Below are 18,746 nucleotides of genomic sequence, written 5' to 3'. Positions count from 1 at the left end.
GATGACAAGGCAAAAGAAGAAACAGCAAATTTCGAAACTCTTAATCGCTTTACATCTTACTGATTCCGAAATGCACAATAATCGGTATCCAGCTGTATTTCAAAACCTAAGGAGCATTATTTACTGATAATTAAATATCATGGGGATATATGTGTAGGTCAAAATCAATTTAGATTTGTTGATGTTGTAGAAGTAACATAGAAAGTTATTAAATTATTGTATTCCTTTCAAAGTATTTATTTTAAACACTTAACTGTTTTAATTAAAATCCAATTAAATGGTATGTCATTCAACTTCCCAATAAAATGCATTTTTGTAACTTAAAAAAGGGGGAGTTCATTTGATTACGTCGATATGAATTTAGAAAAAACCAGTTTATGCAGCCAAAATTTCATATTACAAACTTTTCTATTTATTGGAACAAGCAATTAGATTTTGAAGCTAAAACAGTAATTTTTGTGTTTAATAGTGCAAGTTAGTAATTTGATAACGTATTTTAATATGTAATCTAAGTATTCAGAACGCACTAAATGTTGTAGATAGTCTGGCCCGCTATCAAAATTGGTAATCTAGATACTTTAATAAATGAGCTTAAAACTGTAAAATCTTGTTCGTGAATTGTGTAGCTGTTTACCATGTCACCGCGCGTCCAGTTCCTCAAGAATGACACATAATTCTCAAATGGGTTGAACGTGGCTGGTAATTTTGCAATATACACTGATATATATATATGTCGATGAAATTATCGAGTTTTAAAATGATGCTAAATTTTTAAAACGTGAATGGTCATTCAGATATTGATATAGGGTATTTGAAAATATGAACTGCTAGATACATTATTATTTTTGTGAACATATTCGGTGGTTACAATAATTGTTGCATGCGAACAGATTCATAATGGATTGAATACACGCGGAAATAATACAGCTTGATAAAATTTATTTTCCAAAAAAAACACTTAATAGTTCCGGAACTTTTCACAAAAGTACTCGTAAAGCTCTTCTCAGTATAATAAAGAAGTCAGGAGTTATCCATTTCAAACTACTAATAGCGTTAAATACAACACAATACAAAATTCATCCAAACAGCGAAGCTAACGCGGAGATCTCTAAATACTTTCAATTGAAAACTGAGAATTGATGCTTTCTCCGATCTTATTATAGTTTTCCTTTGGCCTCAGAGAAATTTTTAGTACATTGCATTTCTTGAAATTACTCTAAAGCATACGCGGCTAAAATTGCATATAAGGGTCAAATACGGTTACATGCAGAGACCAATGAAAGTTATTCAGTTACAGTACCAATTACTGCAACTGAGTATCGGTCCTCCTCGGTACGTCCATATCCTCATATCCCATTTTGCTGCTTTCTGCCAACTGAAATAGAGCTTAATTTTTTTTTATTTTTCTTGCTCTTTCCTTCAAAGTGAATAAAATTTCGTTCCTGAAAAAAATTGCATCCGAGTTGCTTCATTATCCGTTAAGTCCCAAATTTTCATATCTATGGCAAAATACAATAATAATATAAACTCAAGTGACCGCTACACCTTTAGAATTTTAGAACTTTCATTCTCATTGTCAGTTTCAAAAAGGCATTCTTTTACTTTTTTTAAAGTAAACTTTGTAACGGTTTAAAAAAGCCATTAGTGACTTCATACGAACTAATCGTTTGCGAGTTTAGCAAAACATTTGGTGACGACTACGGCCCCGATTACAGAACAGTACCACTTTTTCTTAGGGTAAATATTTCGGCGATTATTTATATTTTCTTCGAATTAAAATACATTTTCTTCATAACAAAATGAACAAAAAAGAAAAACATTTATCTTACCTGTAGCTGCAGTTCTGCTATTGGACTGGAATTTAAATCTTTTTCCTTCAATCCCTGTATTCTGTTTTTGGATTACGTGATGTAACGTTTTTTTTCTCCTATAAATCTTACTTCTGATGTCATTGGGCTTGTCTATCCTTTTTCTGATTCTTGAAGCAGGTCCTAAGAACAAGAACGTTGCAATTTGAAAATCTGTTATAAGCGTTGTTATGCAGAAAGTACATTCCTCTAAATCTCTCCATAATTAATAAGTTTGCCATCCGTGCGTCAGCTGGATGCAATTTTAAATTCTTTGCAGAAACATGTAATATTCACCAACATTATCAATCAGTAAACTATAATTACAAAGAAATATTTTGGTACTGTAATTATGGAAATCGGATTCTGGAGTCGCCAAAAGCTGAAGATTCTGGAAAAAGTTTGAAACATAAAAATAATCACGGAAATATTTACGATGCGGTAAAATTGAAGAAAATCCAAGGGGAAAAAAGAAAAATTCGTAAAATTAGAAATTTTTAATGTAAATTACATACCTCATCAAAGAAATATAGGTAAAGAAAAATTCGGTTATCGAATTAAGATTAACGCGCAGGCATGAAATTGCTGATATAATTTTAAATGTCTGAAAACATTTGCATTTTAAAGACACTGCTGCCACCACATAAACTCGGTCAAATAAAAGTATAATTGGTTACGGTCAATGGGCCGCTTTGAAATTTATTTCGCCATTTTGCACTGCCCCATAAACTTTCACTAGTTTACCTAAGAAAACCACTATAGAGATCGATAAAATAATATTTATGGTTAACACAGAAATTTTCAAATCCGGCCTCTTTTTACTCTTCAGTTGTTAAACACATTCCAACAAAGTGAGTAGTTTATAGTGCCGTCAATCACATTTTCTTCAATACTTTTAAGCAAAATTCTGGCAGAGCTGTTCGTCACAGCAACTAAAAAGTATTCTTTTGTCTTTTGAATCGGTACTCTTTTGTCATCGGGACCAGATTCAGAAATGTATATATGGATGTATGCGTTCATGTATGCATGTATTTGGGTACGTACCTATATATATGTGTGTAACTACGCACAAAAATACACACTTGCATACATACATACATACATACATTTCTGAATCCGTGACTACCAACAAATCTCGCCGCGCACCAACAGGCACCAACGTTGTTTTATCGACGGGAAAACAAAGGTTCATCAACTTCAACAATATTACGGTGCCTCCAGTTTTAACTGTCGGTCTAGACATGATCACAGACTTCCATTATATGACTATTCCAATCAACAAGGACTGTCATGATTCTTATCAAGTTGATACTGACAAAATTCAAAGAAAGTTAATTCTAAATACCATGCATAAATGAACGAATCTTCAAACCAATTTTTAGAACGTAATCGCTTTTTCTCTTCGGTACGTCCATATCCTCATATCCCATTTTGCTGCTTTCTGCCAACTGAAATATAGCTTCATTTTTTTATTTTTCTTGCTCTTTCCTTCAGAGTGAATAAATTTTCGTTCCTGAAAAAATTGCATTCAAGTTGTTTCATTATCCATTAACTCTCGCACCGAAGTCGCCCGTAACGCCCGTTCATTCAGGCAACGGCAAACCGCCCCAACGCCTCGTTTATTTTCTACCTAGTTCTTTCCCCTCCACGTTAGTGTATGGCTCATTGGTTTCGCGAGTTGTTAAATGACATGTCAATCATTCTTTTGAAGCAAATAAAGGAGAAATACGGAAAGCTATTGACGTTCGCAGGTGCAATCCGGCCCTAAGGTGAAACTGCACACAATGGAAGAAACCGCAGAAAAACCTCCAAGAGCAATAAGGGGGAAAGGAAAACTATTCCAAGACAAGCTATTCCAAGGGTATTTTCGATGTTTGTTGAAAACAGATTTGTTCGTCTCTCGATGCGAAAGAGTTAAGTACCAAATTTTCACATCTATGGTGAATACAATAATAATAAAAACTCAAGTGACCGCTACACCTTTAGAATTTTAGAATTTTCATTCTCATTGTCAGTTTCGAAAAGTCATTCTTTTACTGTTTTTAAAGTAAACTTTGTAACGGTTTATAAAAAAAAACATTAGTGACTTCATACGAACTAATCGTTTGCGAGTTTAACAAAACATTTGGCGACGACTACGGGCCCGATTACAGAACAGTACCACTTTCTCTTAAAGCTGTATATGCTGTATAATATAAGGATCATTATTATTGTTAATTTTGAAATTACTTAAAATTTAAAAGCGAAACATTTAAAAACTTCGGCATAAAACGTAATAAATATAATATACAAATGAATTGTATGTCATGAAACAAAAATGAAGCATTGTTTTGAAATTGAAATAAAAATTTTAAAATATTTTATTCCGAAAATTTAAACTATAAAACCCCAAATCGTTTTGGTTTTTTCAATATGTCCTGCTTGAGTTGCAAGAAATCAATACAATTTTTGTAAATTAAGTTCTGGTGTAGCTTCTATTACACACTCCTTTAAACTGCTGTATTTAACTTCTCTAATTTGTGCAAAAACGTCAACCAATATCAACAAGTTGTTGTTAGCTCTCAAGAGGCGGATACTTCCTGCATTTCTACGTTTATTGCATCCAACTATATTTGCAAGACTATTTGAAAGGATCCTTGAGATTATTTTTGCGTAAATTCGCTTTAACTTCGTTGTTTCTGTTAATTGAAATACAAATTCCTGTTTAAATGTATGATCTCCAATCTCAAATGAGGAAGCTGCGCGTCATTTGTTAAGCCTGTTATAAATATTTATAATATATTTTCTACATAATATGTCGTAAAAACATAAAACTATAAAAAATATTCTCACTCCCCTCCCCCGAAAAAATTGAGTCATTATCTTTACCTGGTGATCAAATTTCAGTACCCTTCTTCGTTCATTTGGCCTCATCATAACAGTTATGTTTATTAATTTAATTTATTTTGGTGACGTAATCGTAGACTAGGGATAGAACAACTTGGTGAAGGACTACACAAAGTAAATTTACTTATATTCACGTTATACCTGAAGAAATGCTATCCATTCATTCTCTACGCTAGATTTCTAAGTTAGATAGAACTCCATTACTGCTCTCATCTTGATTCGATCTTGCTCTAACCCGGACATAAATTTCACGTATTAAAATTTGAAGTTAGAGCAGAGCAATGACAGTAAAACTGCCTAATTTTTAGTCTTTAGTAGACTTACCACTTTAAATACATTTAAGTTTTGTAACGTTTACAAGCAGCAACGGATCTATTTAACCACCCATATTATTATAATTCCAGTTCATATTTAAGTTTGATTTTGTTCACACTTTTTGCTTTTATTTAAATATTTCTTTATTTTTTTCATGACGATTTTAACAATGACTTTTGAAATATTAGCGGACGACGAAAGCGATTTTTTTTTTTTACCTCTTTAACTAACTTTGCTAAAGTAGTTAAAATTAAGTAAAACACTAACCCTATTTTGGTGTAAATTTATAATAAAACTATAAATATTTTAAAACCCTAAAGCTTAAAATAAAACTATAGAGCTTAGTAAGACTAAGAAGGTTCTTGAATAATTCGTCTTGCCATCAAAGAAGGCATTCTGCTTTTAGGTATAACTTTAATAGCATTGTCATCATTCCATTTCATCCTTCTCTCAGTTATAAAATTGCGCGAATTCGCCAGAATTTCATCTTTCAGGTAATTTTCTCTCTTATTAATAAATTCGTTGTTAAGTTTATTAAATATCTCATTCATAAATATTTTTTTGTGGAATTTATAGCACATCTTGTCAGCGTAATTTGTGATAAATTGACCAAAACTAAAATAGCTTAAAATTAATTTATATTTTGCTGAGCAGATGGCGCTACGTTCTTGTTTGCTTTGCGCCGCCCATTGTTTTGGATATAAATACGGTCGTTGCTCCTCCCATTTTGCAGAATTTTTTTTTCTTTATTTAAGAAAAGGAACCTGTGTCTGATCACACTCGAAATCGATAGAATTATCCAAAATCTATGACAAAGTAGAATTCGTGTGTGTGCCCTGTTATAAATTTTATGTGTGGATATTTCTCTTCCGGTTTGATTTATTAGAAAATTTTCTTAGAGTTGTATAATAAATAATTAGCTATGAGTTACAGATATATCTTTATTCAAGATTTGCTAACTGACATTTTCGTGCTGGGTTTTCGTTCCCTTTTTAAGTTAAATAAATAAATATTGTTTTATACTCTACATTTGCATTTTCTTTCTAAGCACTTCAAGGATTTCTTTCTAAAATAACCCACCAATAGATGACTGTATAAATATAACAATATGTAGTTTGTCTTTAGTTAGTTATCGGCGACAATATGTTAACAGTTTTGAATTTAGAGTTTCAGACACCTAATGCACTTCGTTTTCATCTATTGCCTCATATTTCACACGCATACAAGTCAATATCTGCCAAATGACCTTTTCGAAGACATTTCCTCTGCTGCACATAGCCTCAGGGGAAATAAAAGCTTGCTTTAAATGCTTTAGTTTAGTAAATAACCTAATCTATCATTCTGAAACATGTGACATATTTAAACGATCATTTGATTTCGTTTCCAAACTTTTAAGCATCACTTTAAATGCTACTCACCATATAAATGAATTATCAATCATTTATTTTCATTCATTAATTTTCACATAATATATATAATAATTTGTATTGGATAATTTGAAACTTCTCAAGTTATCTTTCTGTAAATGATTAAAATGGAGGCAGGAAAAGGAACTCATGTAGCTTGATGAAACCATTTAAAATAGTTATTTCAGCTTAATTTATTAAATTTATTCAATAATTAATCATATTTATAGCTTTAAAGTCATAAAATGAATATTTAATATCTGTTTGAAGCAAATTTAATAATAAAAACCTTATTCATTACTTTTTAGAAGTTATAAAATTTAAGATAATACACCGAATGCAATCAATTATTATAATAATCCTGAAGCATTCAAGCAATGGATTTTTCTTCGTATTTTTTTATTTCATATCCCGAAAGGAAATCGTTCTTTGTCGCATGACTGAGTAAAAATTTAAATTACTGCTATCCCGATTAGTATTCTTTGAAATGCAAGGACAAATAATTTCTTTTGAATTTTCTACTTCTTTATCCTTTTAAGTGCTTGAAAACATTTATTTTCTTGCATTAATTTTATGTTCAAATTTACCATCCACCTCTTGTTTTTTACCGTGGCTGGAATCATAAAAGCCTGTTATTTTCAGCAGCTAATGAAGCAAGACAGAAAGCAAGTCCTGTTAAACTCGGATTACCTGAACTAATGTAGACTGCGTTGTAAATAACGCTAAACTTCTAATAAGCCGATATACAACTATTTCGTATCTAACGTTATGGATATAAATTTATACAAAACTATTATGTTTTTGAATGTACGAGCAGAAGTATAAACTATCCTCTGACCAAGATTCGAACCGAAAATCGTCCAATGCGGGCTTGACATACTAACTATTTATAACATAAAATAATGTGTCAAGTCTGTGATAATTTCATATATTCTCCCTTACTTAAAAGGCGACTAGAGAGAGGCACAAGACCCAGTAAAACAAATTCGGATGGTGAAGACTTGTCGTCCACCCCGTTTTACTTCAAGCGCACCATAAAGACCATTTTGTTTTTAGAAGCATAAAAAGAGATAAATCAATTGTGCTCTTGCTGGTATTCGAACCAAGAACCTTCCACTGTCAACTAGCAGTGCTGACTACTTAGACTACTACAGCTTTCATGCGGGAATGCGATAATTCTTTATTGTCTTCCCCATTTAGTGGGTGCCGTTGGAGAGACATGAGAACAGCAACACGAGCAAATTCAGATGGAGATGATTTGTGATACATCATATTTAATCTCGAGTGCCACTGTAGCGACCATTAAGTTTTTTAAAAAAGGTTATTTAAGGTTTAATAAAGCCGAAAACGTTATGAAACAAGCCCCCCACCTGAATTCGAAGCAGAGATCTACTGCTGGCTGGATGTATTAACCACTTTCCTCGTTAGAGTAAGCGCGGGGTAATGCGCCAGTTCCTTTGAGTAATATCTCCCAACTTACCTGATATATTGTTTCTTTCAGAACTCTTATCTTCCTTTAGTAAATTTAAATTTGCATAATGATAGAGATATATTTTTAGCTATTTTTATAGTTCATCATTTATTACCCAGCTATTAAATACAATATCGATTTCAGACTAAAAATTAATGTTGTTTGAGTTGAACTTTAAAGTGTGTGATTTCATTTCATATTGAAATTAAAATATGAAAAGATAAGGGAAATAGTTCATTTTTGATACGCAGTTTTTAACTGTGGATTTTCCTATCACTATATCGCTTCTTAATAGCAATATTGCACAGTATTCTCATTATCAAAATAACGACAATTATATTGTTATCCTAGTGCTAATTATATACACATTTTAGACATTTTCGAATTTTTGATTAAGTCATCGGGGTAAAATTACAATATCAGCCACTCAAATCTCGGAAAGGACACAGAAAATAAATTCAATTTCCTGCTTCGAAAAATTCTAATAGATTCCATAAAAGCGCGTGAACTAAAATATTGTAGATAATAACTTGTCACCATTTGGATTTGCTCGAGTAGGTCTCATGCCTATGCCTAGTTGTTCTTTACGTAGAGGAGAATATAAGTAATTATTGCAATCGGTTGCTGTGCTTTCGTGGTTAAGTAGCTAGCACTTCCAGTTAGGAAATGATAGATCCGTAGTTGGGATGTGGGAGGGGGTTTCATGTTTTGTAATTCGAAAACCTTAATAGTCTTTAACAATGGCATTCAAACAAAAATGTGAAAGATAATAATTCTTCGCAGCATGGACCTGATCGAATGAATTTCTTGCCTTTTCATTATGGCAATATATTTGGAACAGAATGCAAGAAATATCATTCTACCCCAAACTACAACTTTCCTTCTTGTATACTCTTACGATATACATATGGGTAGTACTTTCATGCCTGTTCATTCCCCGGGATCCCAGAGATGCCACAGCACATTTTTCACATTTCATGCTCCAAAAATTCTAGTGGGCTCTATAAGTTTTAATACAACATAATAAATTACCTTACAAGAAATTATGCTCCAATCGTGCCAAGGATTTTGCTTCGAAAGCACCAATGTTTTGAAAAAGAGGACAGAAAGAAATATTTTTTATTCTAATTCCAAACTGTTATTTTTCGCTTGTGCTCATTTTCTTTTAATAAGCATAATTAAAGCTTTGACACTTTTTAAGATGAATGCACATGAATAAGTGTCAATAAAAATATATTTGTACTATTATGTGAGGCTTGAGCGGTTGGGCTATTTTAATGGCTCTGCTATGCTTTTGTGGCGTTTTGTAAGTAGAGTATCTCTATATAACATTCTAGTTTGTTGCTAATTCCACACAGAAATTCTTATTAGAGGTATCGTTAATTTCTCAAGTTTCTTTCAACTCTAGGCTTCCCACTTTAATGAAATTAGACATTTTATAAAGATAAATAGTATTTTCTGAATACATTTTACATAGTAATATCATTGACATTTTACAAAGATAAATAGTATAGCTGAGTATTTTAAGAATACACCTTACATTAGCATTACTTAAAGCAAAATGCATAGTAAAACAAATAATACTCAACACACTATTTCGTTTATATTCTTTTAAACTATTCACTTAATACGTTACAAACTACAATGCATAGATTTGATACTAATATTATAAAACTATCACGGAAATTTCTATTTAGGTCCCAGTTAATATTTAAAGAAATTCAGTCAAATGTCTTCTTTTTTTCTATAGTTTTATGCTGTTTTGCATCGTTTATATTGAAACAATTTAAATTCATTAAAACTTTCTAATTAAATATTTCAGTTATTATCTTGTATGGGAAAGTACGCATTTAATTCATTTACAAATTAATTTTGTGCACGTTTTTCATTTAATTCCTAGTAGAATGAAAAGTGAGTTTATTCTAATTAGATAAATAAACAGAGATGTTATTACTGCAGAATGCAATAAACTGGGTAAGTAATAAATTAATCAGAAATGAAATGGTAACTGCTACGGCTTATTTGTCAAACCGTTAATGAAGATCTGTCATTTCTTCAGCTATTTCAACTGTAAATTGTTATTAATTAAAATGATCATTGAAAGGGATGTAGAGTGAAAATTGTGCACCATTCGTGTAGTTTATCTCAAGCTGTTTATTTAATTTTGAGGAGAATATTTTTTTTTGTTCCCATATCTCCCGCTGTCTGTTTAAGTACTTGATCTATATCATTAAAGTATTATAATTGTTTCCTACTTTCCTTAATTATAAGCGTTAGTTTACTATTAATTCTATTTATCATTCGTTGTGTTGTTTTACTATGTATTATATTTATAATTAGTTGTATTTTTTGTTAGAAATGAAAAGAATAATTTTTCTGAATTAAACGACTGAAAATGTAGTGCAAAAGACAGGAACATCTAACTGTGTATGTATTACACTATCACGATTTAGGTATTAAACATAAAGCTTGAAAACAATAACAAAACTAAATGACATTTACATACCAATATGATTTGAATAATAATTTGACGGAAGTTATAACTATCCGAATAAACTGAAGAAAGCTTCGCACTAATATATTGAAAATTGTTGGACTCTTAAGTAAAAAAATGTATTTGGTAGATAATTTCAAGTTCTGTACCATCTTATCGACCCTTAAGTCTCGAATATTCTAAAGTATATATATTCTATATAATATAATTTCTTTAAGTAAATTTTAATAAAGCAAATTGAGACGGATTCCCAATAGTTAACTTAAAATAACTTGAATAAATAGATAAAAACTAAAGTAACTTAAGAAACTTGTACGGTAAAAGCTTTAAAGAAATTAGACATTTTATAAAAAACAAGTAGTATAGCTTATTATTTTAAGAATTCAGCATTCAATACATTAGTGTAACTTAAGCAAAATGTATAATAATATCATAATGAAATAGCATATATGTAACAGCATTATTCTTTTTATGTATTTTCACTTGTACAAAGAGCTTGTACGTATTTTTTATATTGTATAGAAAGCTTAACACAATTATAGTTGGATTATTTATAATAATGCTCCAGTTCTCAGCAGTTTTAAAAGTTTAACAATCAAAAACATTAACTGCTATGACTTTGAAAACCTTTGTACTTCTCTACCATTAGAAGAAATTTTTACTAGTTTAATGCAACTCCCACAACTTTTTCCTGACATACTTGACATCCCTTGTATTGAAAGATGGAATACTTATCTCAATTGTGCATTATTTAATAACTACATTAAATTCAATAATAAGATCTTTCAGCAAGTTAGAGGAATTCCTATGGGAGCAAACAGTTTTACACAAATTTGTAACCTATTTCTTTTTACTTTTGAATAAAAATTCCAACTAAGTTTAAATAAAAATGAATTAAAGCTCTTTGCTCATACTTTTAAATACATTGATGATATTATAACTTTCAATAATAATTCTACTTTTGAGCAATTCAAAATTTACCCAAATAGTTTAACACTTAATAAAACGAATACGAATCAAGATACTATTGAATTCCTAGACCTGCAAATTATTAAACACAGCAAAATTAAATTATTTGATAAAAGAAGGAATTTCCATTTTCATACTATTAAACTAATTAATTGGAACTCTAATATATCTAGAAAAGTAATAGAAAACACGTTTCATAGCCAAATAATCAGAATAAAAAATATATGTACTGAAATAGACGATTTAAAGGAAGAAATAATAAAGCTAATTAATGTTCAAGTTGATAACCAAGTACCACCAAAATTTATTAATTTATATATTAAAAAGGCAGGCATTGACTTTATAATTTTTTGGCTCTTTTGGATATGATAACATTACCTTAAACCTTAACTGGAGGGTAATGAAGGATATAGAAGAGTAAAGAAATTATCTTGTAAATTTTTATTGTAAATATTTTGTAAATATGTATATTTAATCAATACTGGATTCTTTCCTTTTACTAATAAAGGGCCAACTCTTTTCAAAAGTCTCAATTATAGCCCGAATTGAGTGAAGATTTTAATCTTCTTCTTCTAATTTTCCATACTTTAGCCAGTATTTAGTTAAGTTTTGATATACCAATTGAAATCAAGTTCATTAAACTTTTAATATTTTCTTTAATTAAATATAACTTTTAATTAACTTCCTAAAGGAATTTTTGGGAAATTTCTGGGAATTTTTAGAGGTTTTTTAAGGACTTCGTTTCAAAAAATTTTGGGAAATTTTACTTTAAAACTTTAATTTTAAAACATTTCAGCTTTTCTTAATTACTTTAATTATTTGCAATTTTCACACAAAAAATTTTTCACTTAACGTTTTTTTTTACAATTTTTACACAATTTTTCAACAGTACACACATTTCACATTACAAACAGTTTACATTTTTTATTCACAATACCACTTAACTTTATTTTCCTTCAAGCAAACTTACATCTCTTGATTGGCTCAGCTACTTAACTTCCTAAATAATTGATAATTACTACCTTTAAGATTTTTAATTTTTAATTTAATTTTTTTAATATTAATGTTTACAAAAAATATTTAATATAACAAAGATAGCAGCTTGACACTCAACTTTACCTACATAAGAGCCATCTATATAATTTGAAGCACACACTTACTTCTCTTTAACAACACTTTTGCAGACCCCAACACTCATATAGTAGGTAAGTTAGAATTAAAACTTACTATTTACTTGCTTTAAGTATTTTTTTTTTAATTTTTTATGTAGTATTTAAGTATTTTCTAACATGAAATTATATTTTTAAATATATATTTGTTTTTTAAAAATTGTAATTAGTTCTTTTTGTTTCTTATTGGTTAATATGGATTATGTCTAGTTCTTTTTTAGTTTCTTTTTATTGATATACATATTCGTGTAGGGAAGGTTTCTGTAGACAAGGGTTTCTAAAATACATTGGTTTCTAGATTTTTTATTTTTTACAAAAAAAATTAATATTTTAAAAAAAGTTTAATTTAATACTTGACTTTACTTGCTTGTTTCTCAAAAGACTTCATTAGTATTTTCCTTTTAGAACTTTATACTTATATTTAATTCTTAAATGTTAATTTCTAAGGGTACCACTTTATTGGTATTTCTTTTTACTTTTGGTTTTGACTTTTACCCTTGCCTGCATGAATGACGAAACACGAATTGAATGATTGTATAGTTAGGTTTGGAGGCAACTTCCCCTTGATAAGTCTGTCTCCTGCCTACTCTACAGTCATTCACTTATGCATTTAAAAAAAAAAATTGTTTAGTTTATTTTTAATTTGCTAAATTAGTGAATTTATTTTCATGAATTGGTTTTGCACTTGATTTGCTTATGCTTCTGTATTTAAATGATATTGTAGATTAGTTCGAGAATTAAATCTTTTATATGTTTGCACATTTTTTAAAATTTTTCTTAAAAAAATATTTTGGCTTTTTTTCTTTTTTTAGGCTTTAAATTTGTTTTTTTACTTTTATACGTGTTTGTTAAAATTTAAATTTAAATTTGTTTAAATTTTCACTTGCTTATATCTATCTATATAAATTTTATATAGCTGAAATTTGTGCTAATTTTTATGAAAGTTATACTTATTATGTAATACGTATAGCTATAGTATAGTATAACTACAGATAATAATAAAAATATAATAAATATTAAAAATAGTGCAAATAGAATATTATTGGTGCTATACTATAAATATTACAATTACGCTTTTGACTGCAATTTATACTATTATAACAATACAATTAAATAATACTATTTATGCTAGATTACAGAAATAGTATTATTATACAATTTATGTAATATGTAGTACAAAGAGTACAATTACGACATCAGCTTCTATTAAACCATTATAATAGTAAAATATGGTATTTGTACTATATCATAAACTATAACCTAGTATATTAAATAGTGTAACAGTAATTTTACCAATGTTTTATATAAATTACAGGTTGTATCCATATTTGCATGTGTTAGAGGTGATATTTATACTGTATATTTTTATATATAGCCTGTTCATTATATATTATAGTATAATTTATTATAGCAACATATAATATAGGTGGTAAAGCATAAATTAATATAAACGGAAATACAGATTAATGGAGTTCTTAATCAAGTGACGGCCCACCAGCGGCCGAGTGGTAATGTCGCTGAACACTGGTAGTTCGGTCCGAGGTTCGAATCCCGCGAACGGGCTGGCTGCATGGGTGTTTTCGTGGTTTTCCCCATGTGTAACGTGTATACGAGCCGGTTTCCCTTAGAAAGTCCTCCACGAAAGGCATCCCTCCCCTTAGTCAGATAGCCCTAGTGTGCTTTGCCATAATTAAATACACCTACACCTTAATCAAGTGACTGAATATAGCTATGAATACGAGTTACAATTTCTCATTAAAGCTTCAATTTTTGCCCTATGTTTTGCATACTTATCTTAAATAATTAAATAAAAATAAATTTTAATAATCATTTATACTATTAGTATAATTATAAAATACGTTCTAATACACATAATGTTAAACATTACATCGAAAGTGAGTGTTAAACTGAAATCTGCATTACCTCTAGTTTTGAAGTCAAATTCATCAGAATTCTTGAGGTTTCTTTGTGTAGGTGTCCATGATAAGCTATCCGCTGACGCTGAAAAACAGCAGGAAATAAAAATGTGCTCATTAATGATTTTTTGTAACATAATTTAATATGTAGAGGTAAAATCCTAGTATACGGCACGGCCTTGGCACGATTTTGAAAACTGTCGTCAACACCAACATGACTCGTTTACTGCTTATCATCATATCTCTAAAAATCGCCAGATCCCGTGTGTACCATATACTAGGATTAAACCAATGAAGAAAAATTTTTAATCGACTTTGATGTCATCAATTTGAACTTTTTAAAATCCTATTAAATGTACTAAAGTTTAATTTAAATTCGTAGAAATTAATAATTAAATATTTTAATATTAAATTAAAGACTTCTTACTCAAGCCATGAGAGTTAAAATTAACAAAAATGAAGACTAGAAATTGAAACTGCAGCATCGTTTAATTTTTCCCATATGGGACACAAACCGATATGAAATTTTACTTCAGCTCATCAGAATAACTGAAGCATTTAAATGCGTTATAACGTCCCTACGTTGCTACGCTACCAAATAATTATGTATTGAGAAATGTAAAAGTTCTCGAGCTTAAAGGATTCTCGTTGGAAGATGCGATGAAGATCCTCGCGCCGGAAATGTCTCAGTTTTGTAAGTTTGAAAAATAAACAGTTTGATGTTGGATCAGAACGGTGAATTTTGTTTAAAACCTTCACTACAGTGTCAGTGAATAATAAATACTAGTTATTTTTATAATGTTTACTAGAAAGCGTAATTGTTGGGCGTTGCATTATTGTTACGAAATTCAACGAAACAATCTGCAAATTTCGTTTTCAACAGTTTGCCTTTATTTGAAAAGTTTTATCTAATCCTCATCTATAGTTCCTTTATCTATTAATTACTATGTAAAATTATTATTATTCTCTCTCCTCAGTGCTTGCTTGCATGGTGTAACTGGAAAGCATATCCAGACAGCAATCGGAAGGTCCGGAGTTTGACTCCTGGCGAGAACAATGATTTTTTTTTCTAAGTTTCTTTATTCGAAATAATCTAATCACTCTACAACTATTCTGTATTATTCTTATCCATCATTATTTTTAGCGATCTATGGCATGAGAAAAATGCATTTTAAAAAGTACAGAAAGGTAACACGCAACCTCGTATTATTAGCTTCTTTTGTATTTCAAACAAATTAACGAAGAAATTATTAATTAACATAACAGCTAAACAATGATACTAGAGAAAAACAAACAACCAAACAGAATCCAAGTAGACATGTTAAGAGACAATTCACATTTTACTTATTTATGCTCTGTGGCCGTTATAAGCTACAACCTAAGCTATATTTTAAATCACGACCATAAAAAATACCCACTAGTAATCCAACGGTAAAACCCCTGATTCCTGGAAGCTCGAGCTGGGTTTAAATCTTGGTGAACTGGCTGTTTGCTTAGGAGTTTTTGCGTTTTTCTCCATATGTAGCATGAGTATGAGCGACTTGCCCATGAAACATCATGCACGAAAACATCCAAACAGCTCTCAAGTGATTTGCCATAATATAAATCACTCTAATCTTATTACCAAGGGACAAGAATGTTTAGAGAATAGAAATATATGCTAAAGAATGAAAGAAGCTTCAAAACACTTCAATTAAGAAGATTTCATATAGATGAATACATCGAGAAGGTGGTTGAAACCGAATGTAAGCAAGAAAATCCCACTTGGAGAAGTATCTGAAAGAAAGGTATACAACAAGCTGTGGAAAGCTATCGAGTTTAAGAAGGGAACGAATTTGTGCGAATTTCAGAAGAGGTACTGTGAATAATGCAAGAGGCAAACTGAAGTGCAAGAAAAAATAATTAGCAATTATAGTGTGAATTCTTGTTTAACATATATCTATGTGTTTTATTACACTCAAAATCCTTTTACTCCAGCTGTGTTATCTATGCCATAGTGAAATATCTCTAGTGACTCCTTAGATATTTCATGAAACTGTATTATAGACCATGAAACTGTATTATAGACCAGTTAATATCCTGACATTGAATAGCGGCTGCTGAAGAATGAGCTTTTAATAAAACTCTATTTATACAGTTATATTTACAATTTATTTGTACATACTTCACGTATCCGCGTGTCGAGATTTAAGCCTGGTATATTTTACCTGAACTCGGCATCTTCTGGAACGCCAGCAATGAAATTTTAAAAACAGAGAACCTCATTTTCTGAAGGCAACAAATTAAAAAAAAATTCCAGTTTGTGCAGCCGTTTTCGTTTCGAATCTCACTCACAAAACAGAACTTTATTACATAACGCGATGTTAAAAACTTAAGTTTAAAACAAGGCATTGTTACAAATGACAGCTTTTGGTACATCGCGCAAAATCCTGGGATCCAAAAACTTGCGAGTCGTATTTTCTGTGACCATGGTTACCACCGTCGGGACCAGGTGAAATTCTCTCCAAAATGTGATAAGTACAATAGCGGTGATAACAAAAGTAGATGATGACGGCGACATCTAGAAGTTTATTCTGAGAAATAAATAAATGTATTTGTTGCAAGTTTCTTCTAAGAATTAAGGAATCCCGACCTTTCTTCGCGAAACAACCATTCTAGGAGAGCCGGACCAATTTTATTCTAATATTAAGCTCTCAAAGGAATACATTGAACTTTTCTCGTATCACGTATGAAACGACTATTTTTCTTTATTGTATGCGAGAATAAACAGTCGTCTATTCAAAGTATTTAGTGTACGGCTTCAGATCGGTGGCATGCTCAGTCAGCGAGTAACAGTTCAGTTCAAATTACAGTAATTATTACAGTAACAGTTCAAATATTCAGCGCAATGTTCATAAAGAATTTGATTTAATACCCTTACTTCCATCTTTCTATCGCATTCCATATCACATTTACCAGATCACTGATCATTACATTTCATAAACTGGGTTATTCTTAGAGTTATAATATAACATAGTATTTAATTATTTTGGTCCAAAGTCGCTATTAGTCTGGAGGGCTATTAGTCTGGAAACGGCATTTTGCGTCAAATCACTTAAACGGCGTCGAATCGCTTTTCAAATTGCTTCCACCAAATATTATCACCCTGTATTATATTTAAGGAAATTAAATAATGAAGAATCTGCATGAATGTATGTATGTTTCTCGCACTGTGAAAAACCAATGACACCTTGAGCCATCAAGTTTTCAATAACGTAGTCCTCCACCCGAATATTAGCACCTTGAATTTCGAAACTTGAATTTCGAATTTGTTTTATTATGTGTTTCAGATTTTTTCAACTTTGACAAAATTTTTATTAGGAAACACAACGATTTCAAAGCGAGAAGGGGCAACACACTGTGAGGAATAAATATTTTTATCACCAGCGCGCGAGATTGTCTATCGAAAGTTCTAAGGATATGCTCTTTCTTAATCTTTTTGGCCCAAAGGGGCGTTAGCCCAAACGTTCTCGGAACGTGCGTGTATGTATAAATAAACAAACTCATCTTTGGACGTAGAATAAAATCTTAAAGCTTTCGGATTTTTTGTAAATTTTATTCTCTCTTTCTGTTTATATATTTATTATTTCTAATAATTTATTTTTAACAACTTTTTCTCAATTTCTAGTGTTATTATTAAATTAATGGTTTTTAGATTTTTACAATTTATAATGTTATAAATGAACTTCTGATGCCTCACCGACTTAGATCCCTCGTCCTCTGTACCACAAAAGTTTTACATATTCATTTTTGCTATCGAAGGCAAAAAAAATGTTACTCAGTTGTCTCGAAATCGATAGAGATTTGTTTAAAACCCATGCCCCACTAAGCGTTTTTTCCTTCTTTTTTCTGCTTTAGATTGACACTCTTTTACGTAGAGCATGAGAATATAAAATGATATTTACATAACTATATAAATTTTATCTTTGCCTTTGGTATTACCATAAAATTAACAAAAGTCTAATGCAATAGGTTAAAAAATAACAAAATTAGATCTCTTAAATTTGCGTATATTTTAAGTATCTAATTTTAGTTCAATTTAAAAATCAATTCATTTTTTGGACTAAAAAAGTGAAAATACAGAAAAAAAAAAAAAAAAAATTAGAATTCCGAAAGCCAGTGATCTTTAAACGCACTCAGAAAAACTAAAACTTACTGAAAAGCGATGTTCATAAAATAATCAGTAGAAATAAAAACTAATTTCTTATTGCAATTAAATTAAACTATCTAATGA

General features: G+C 30.3%; 2 protein-coding genes across 2 annotated transcripts in view; one reads left to right on the top strand and one right to left on the bottom strand.

The window, feature by feature from the left end:
• LOC118187828 (uncharacterized) overlaps window positions 1-15,051 on the bottom strand; it is a 40,336-nt gene extending 25,285 nt beyond the window's left edge. The window contains exons 1-3 of the mRNA XM_035358110.2: window positions 14,901-15,051; window positions 14,481-14,558; window positions 1,830-1,991 (exon numbers count right to left, since the gene is read on the bottom strand). Of these exons, the coding sequence (XP_035214001.1) occupies window positions 1,830-1,991; window positions 14,481-14,558; window positions 14,901-14,958 (298 nt within the window). The 5' untranslated portion in view covers window positions 14,959-15,051. The remainder of the gene's footprint in view (window positions 1-1,829; window positions 1,992-14,480; window positions 14,559-14,900) is intronic.
• Lrp4 (LDL receptor related protein 4) overlaps window positions 1-18,746 on the top strand; it is a 1,066,574-nt gene that overhangs the window by 758,868 nt on the left and 288,960 nt on the right. The window lies entirely within an intron of this gene.

Source organism: Stegodyphus dumicola, chromosome 7, assembly GCF_044657685.1.
Source record: "Stegodyphus dumicola isolate Sdum_Otavi_A_Nest chromosome 7, ASM4465768v1".
NCBI classification, from domain to species: Eukaryota; Metazoa; Arthropoda; class Arachnida; order Araneae; family Eresidae; genus Stegodyphus; species Stegodyphus dumicola.
The sequence above is the reverse complement of the archived record's forward strand: the minus strand, read 5'-3'. Positions and strand labels throughout refer to the sequence as shown.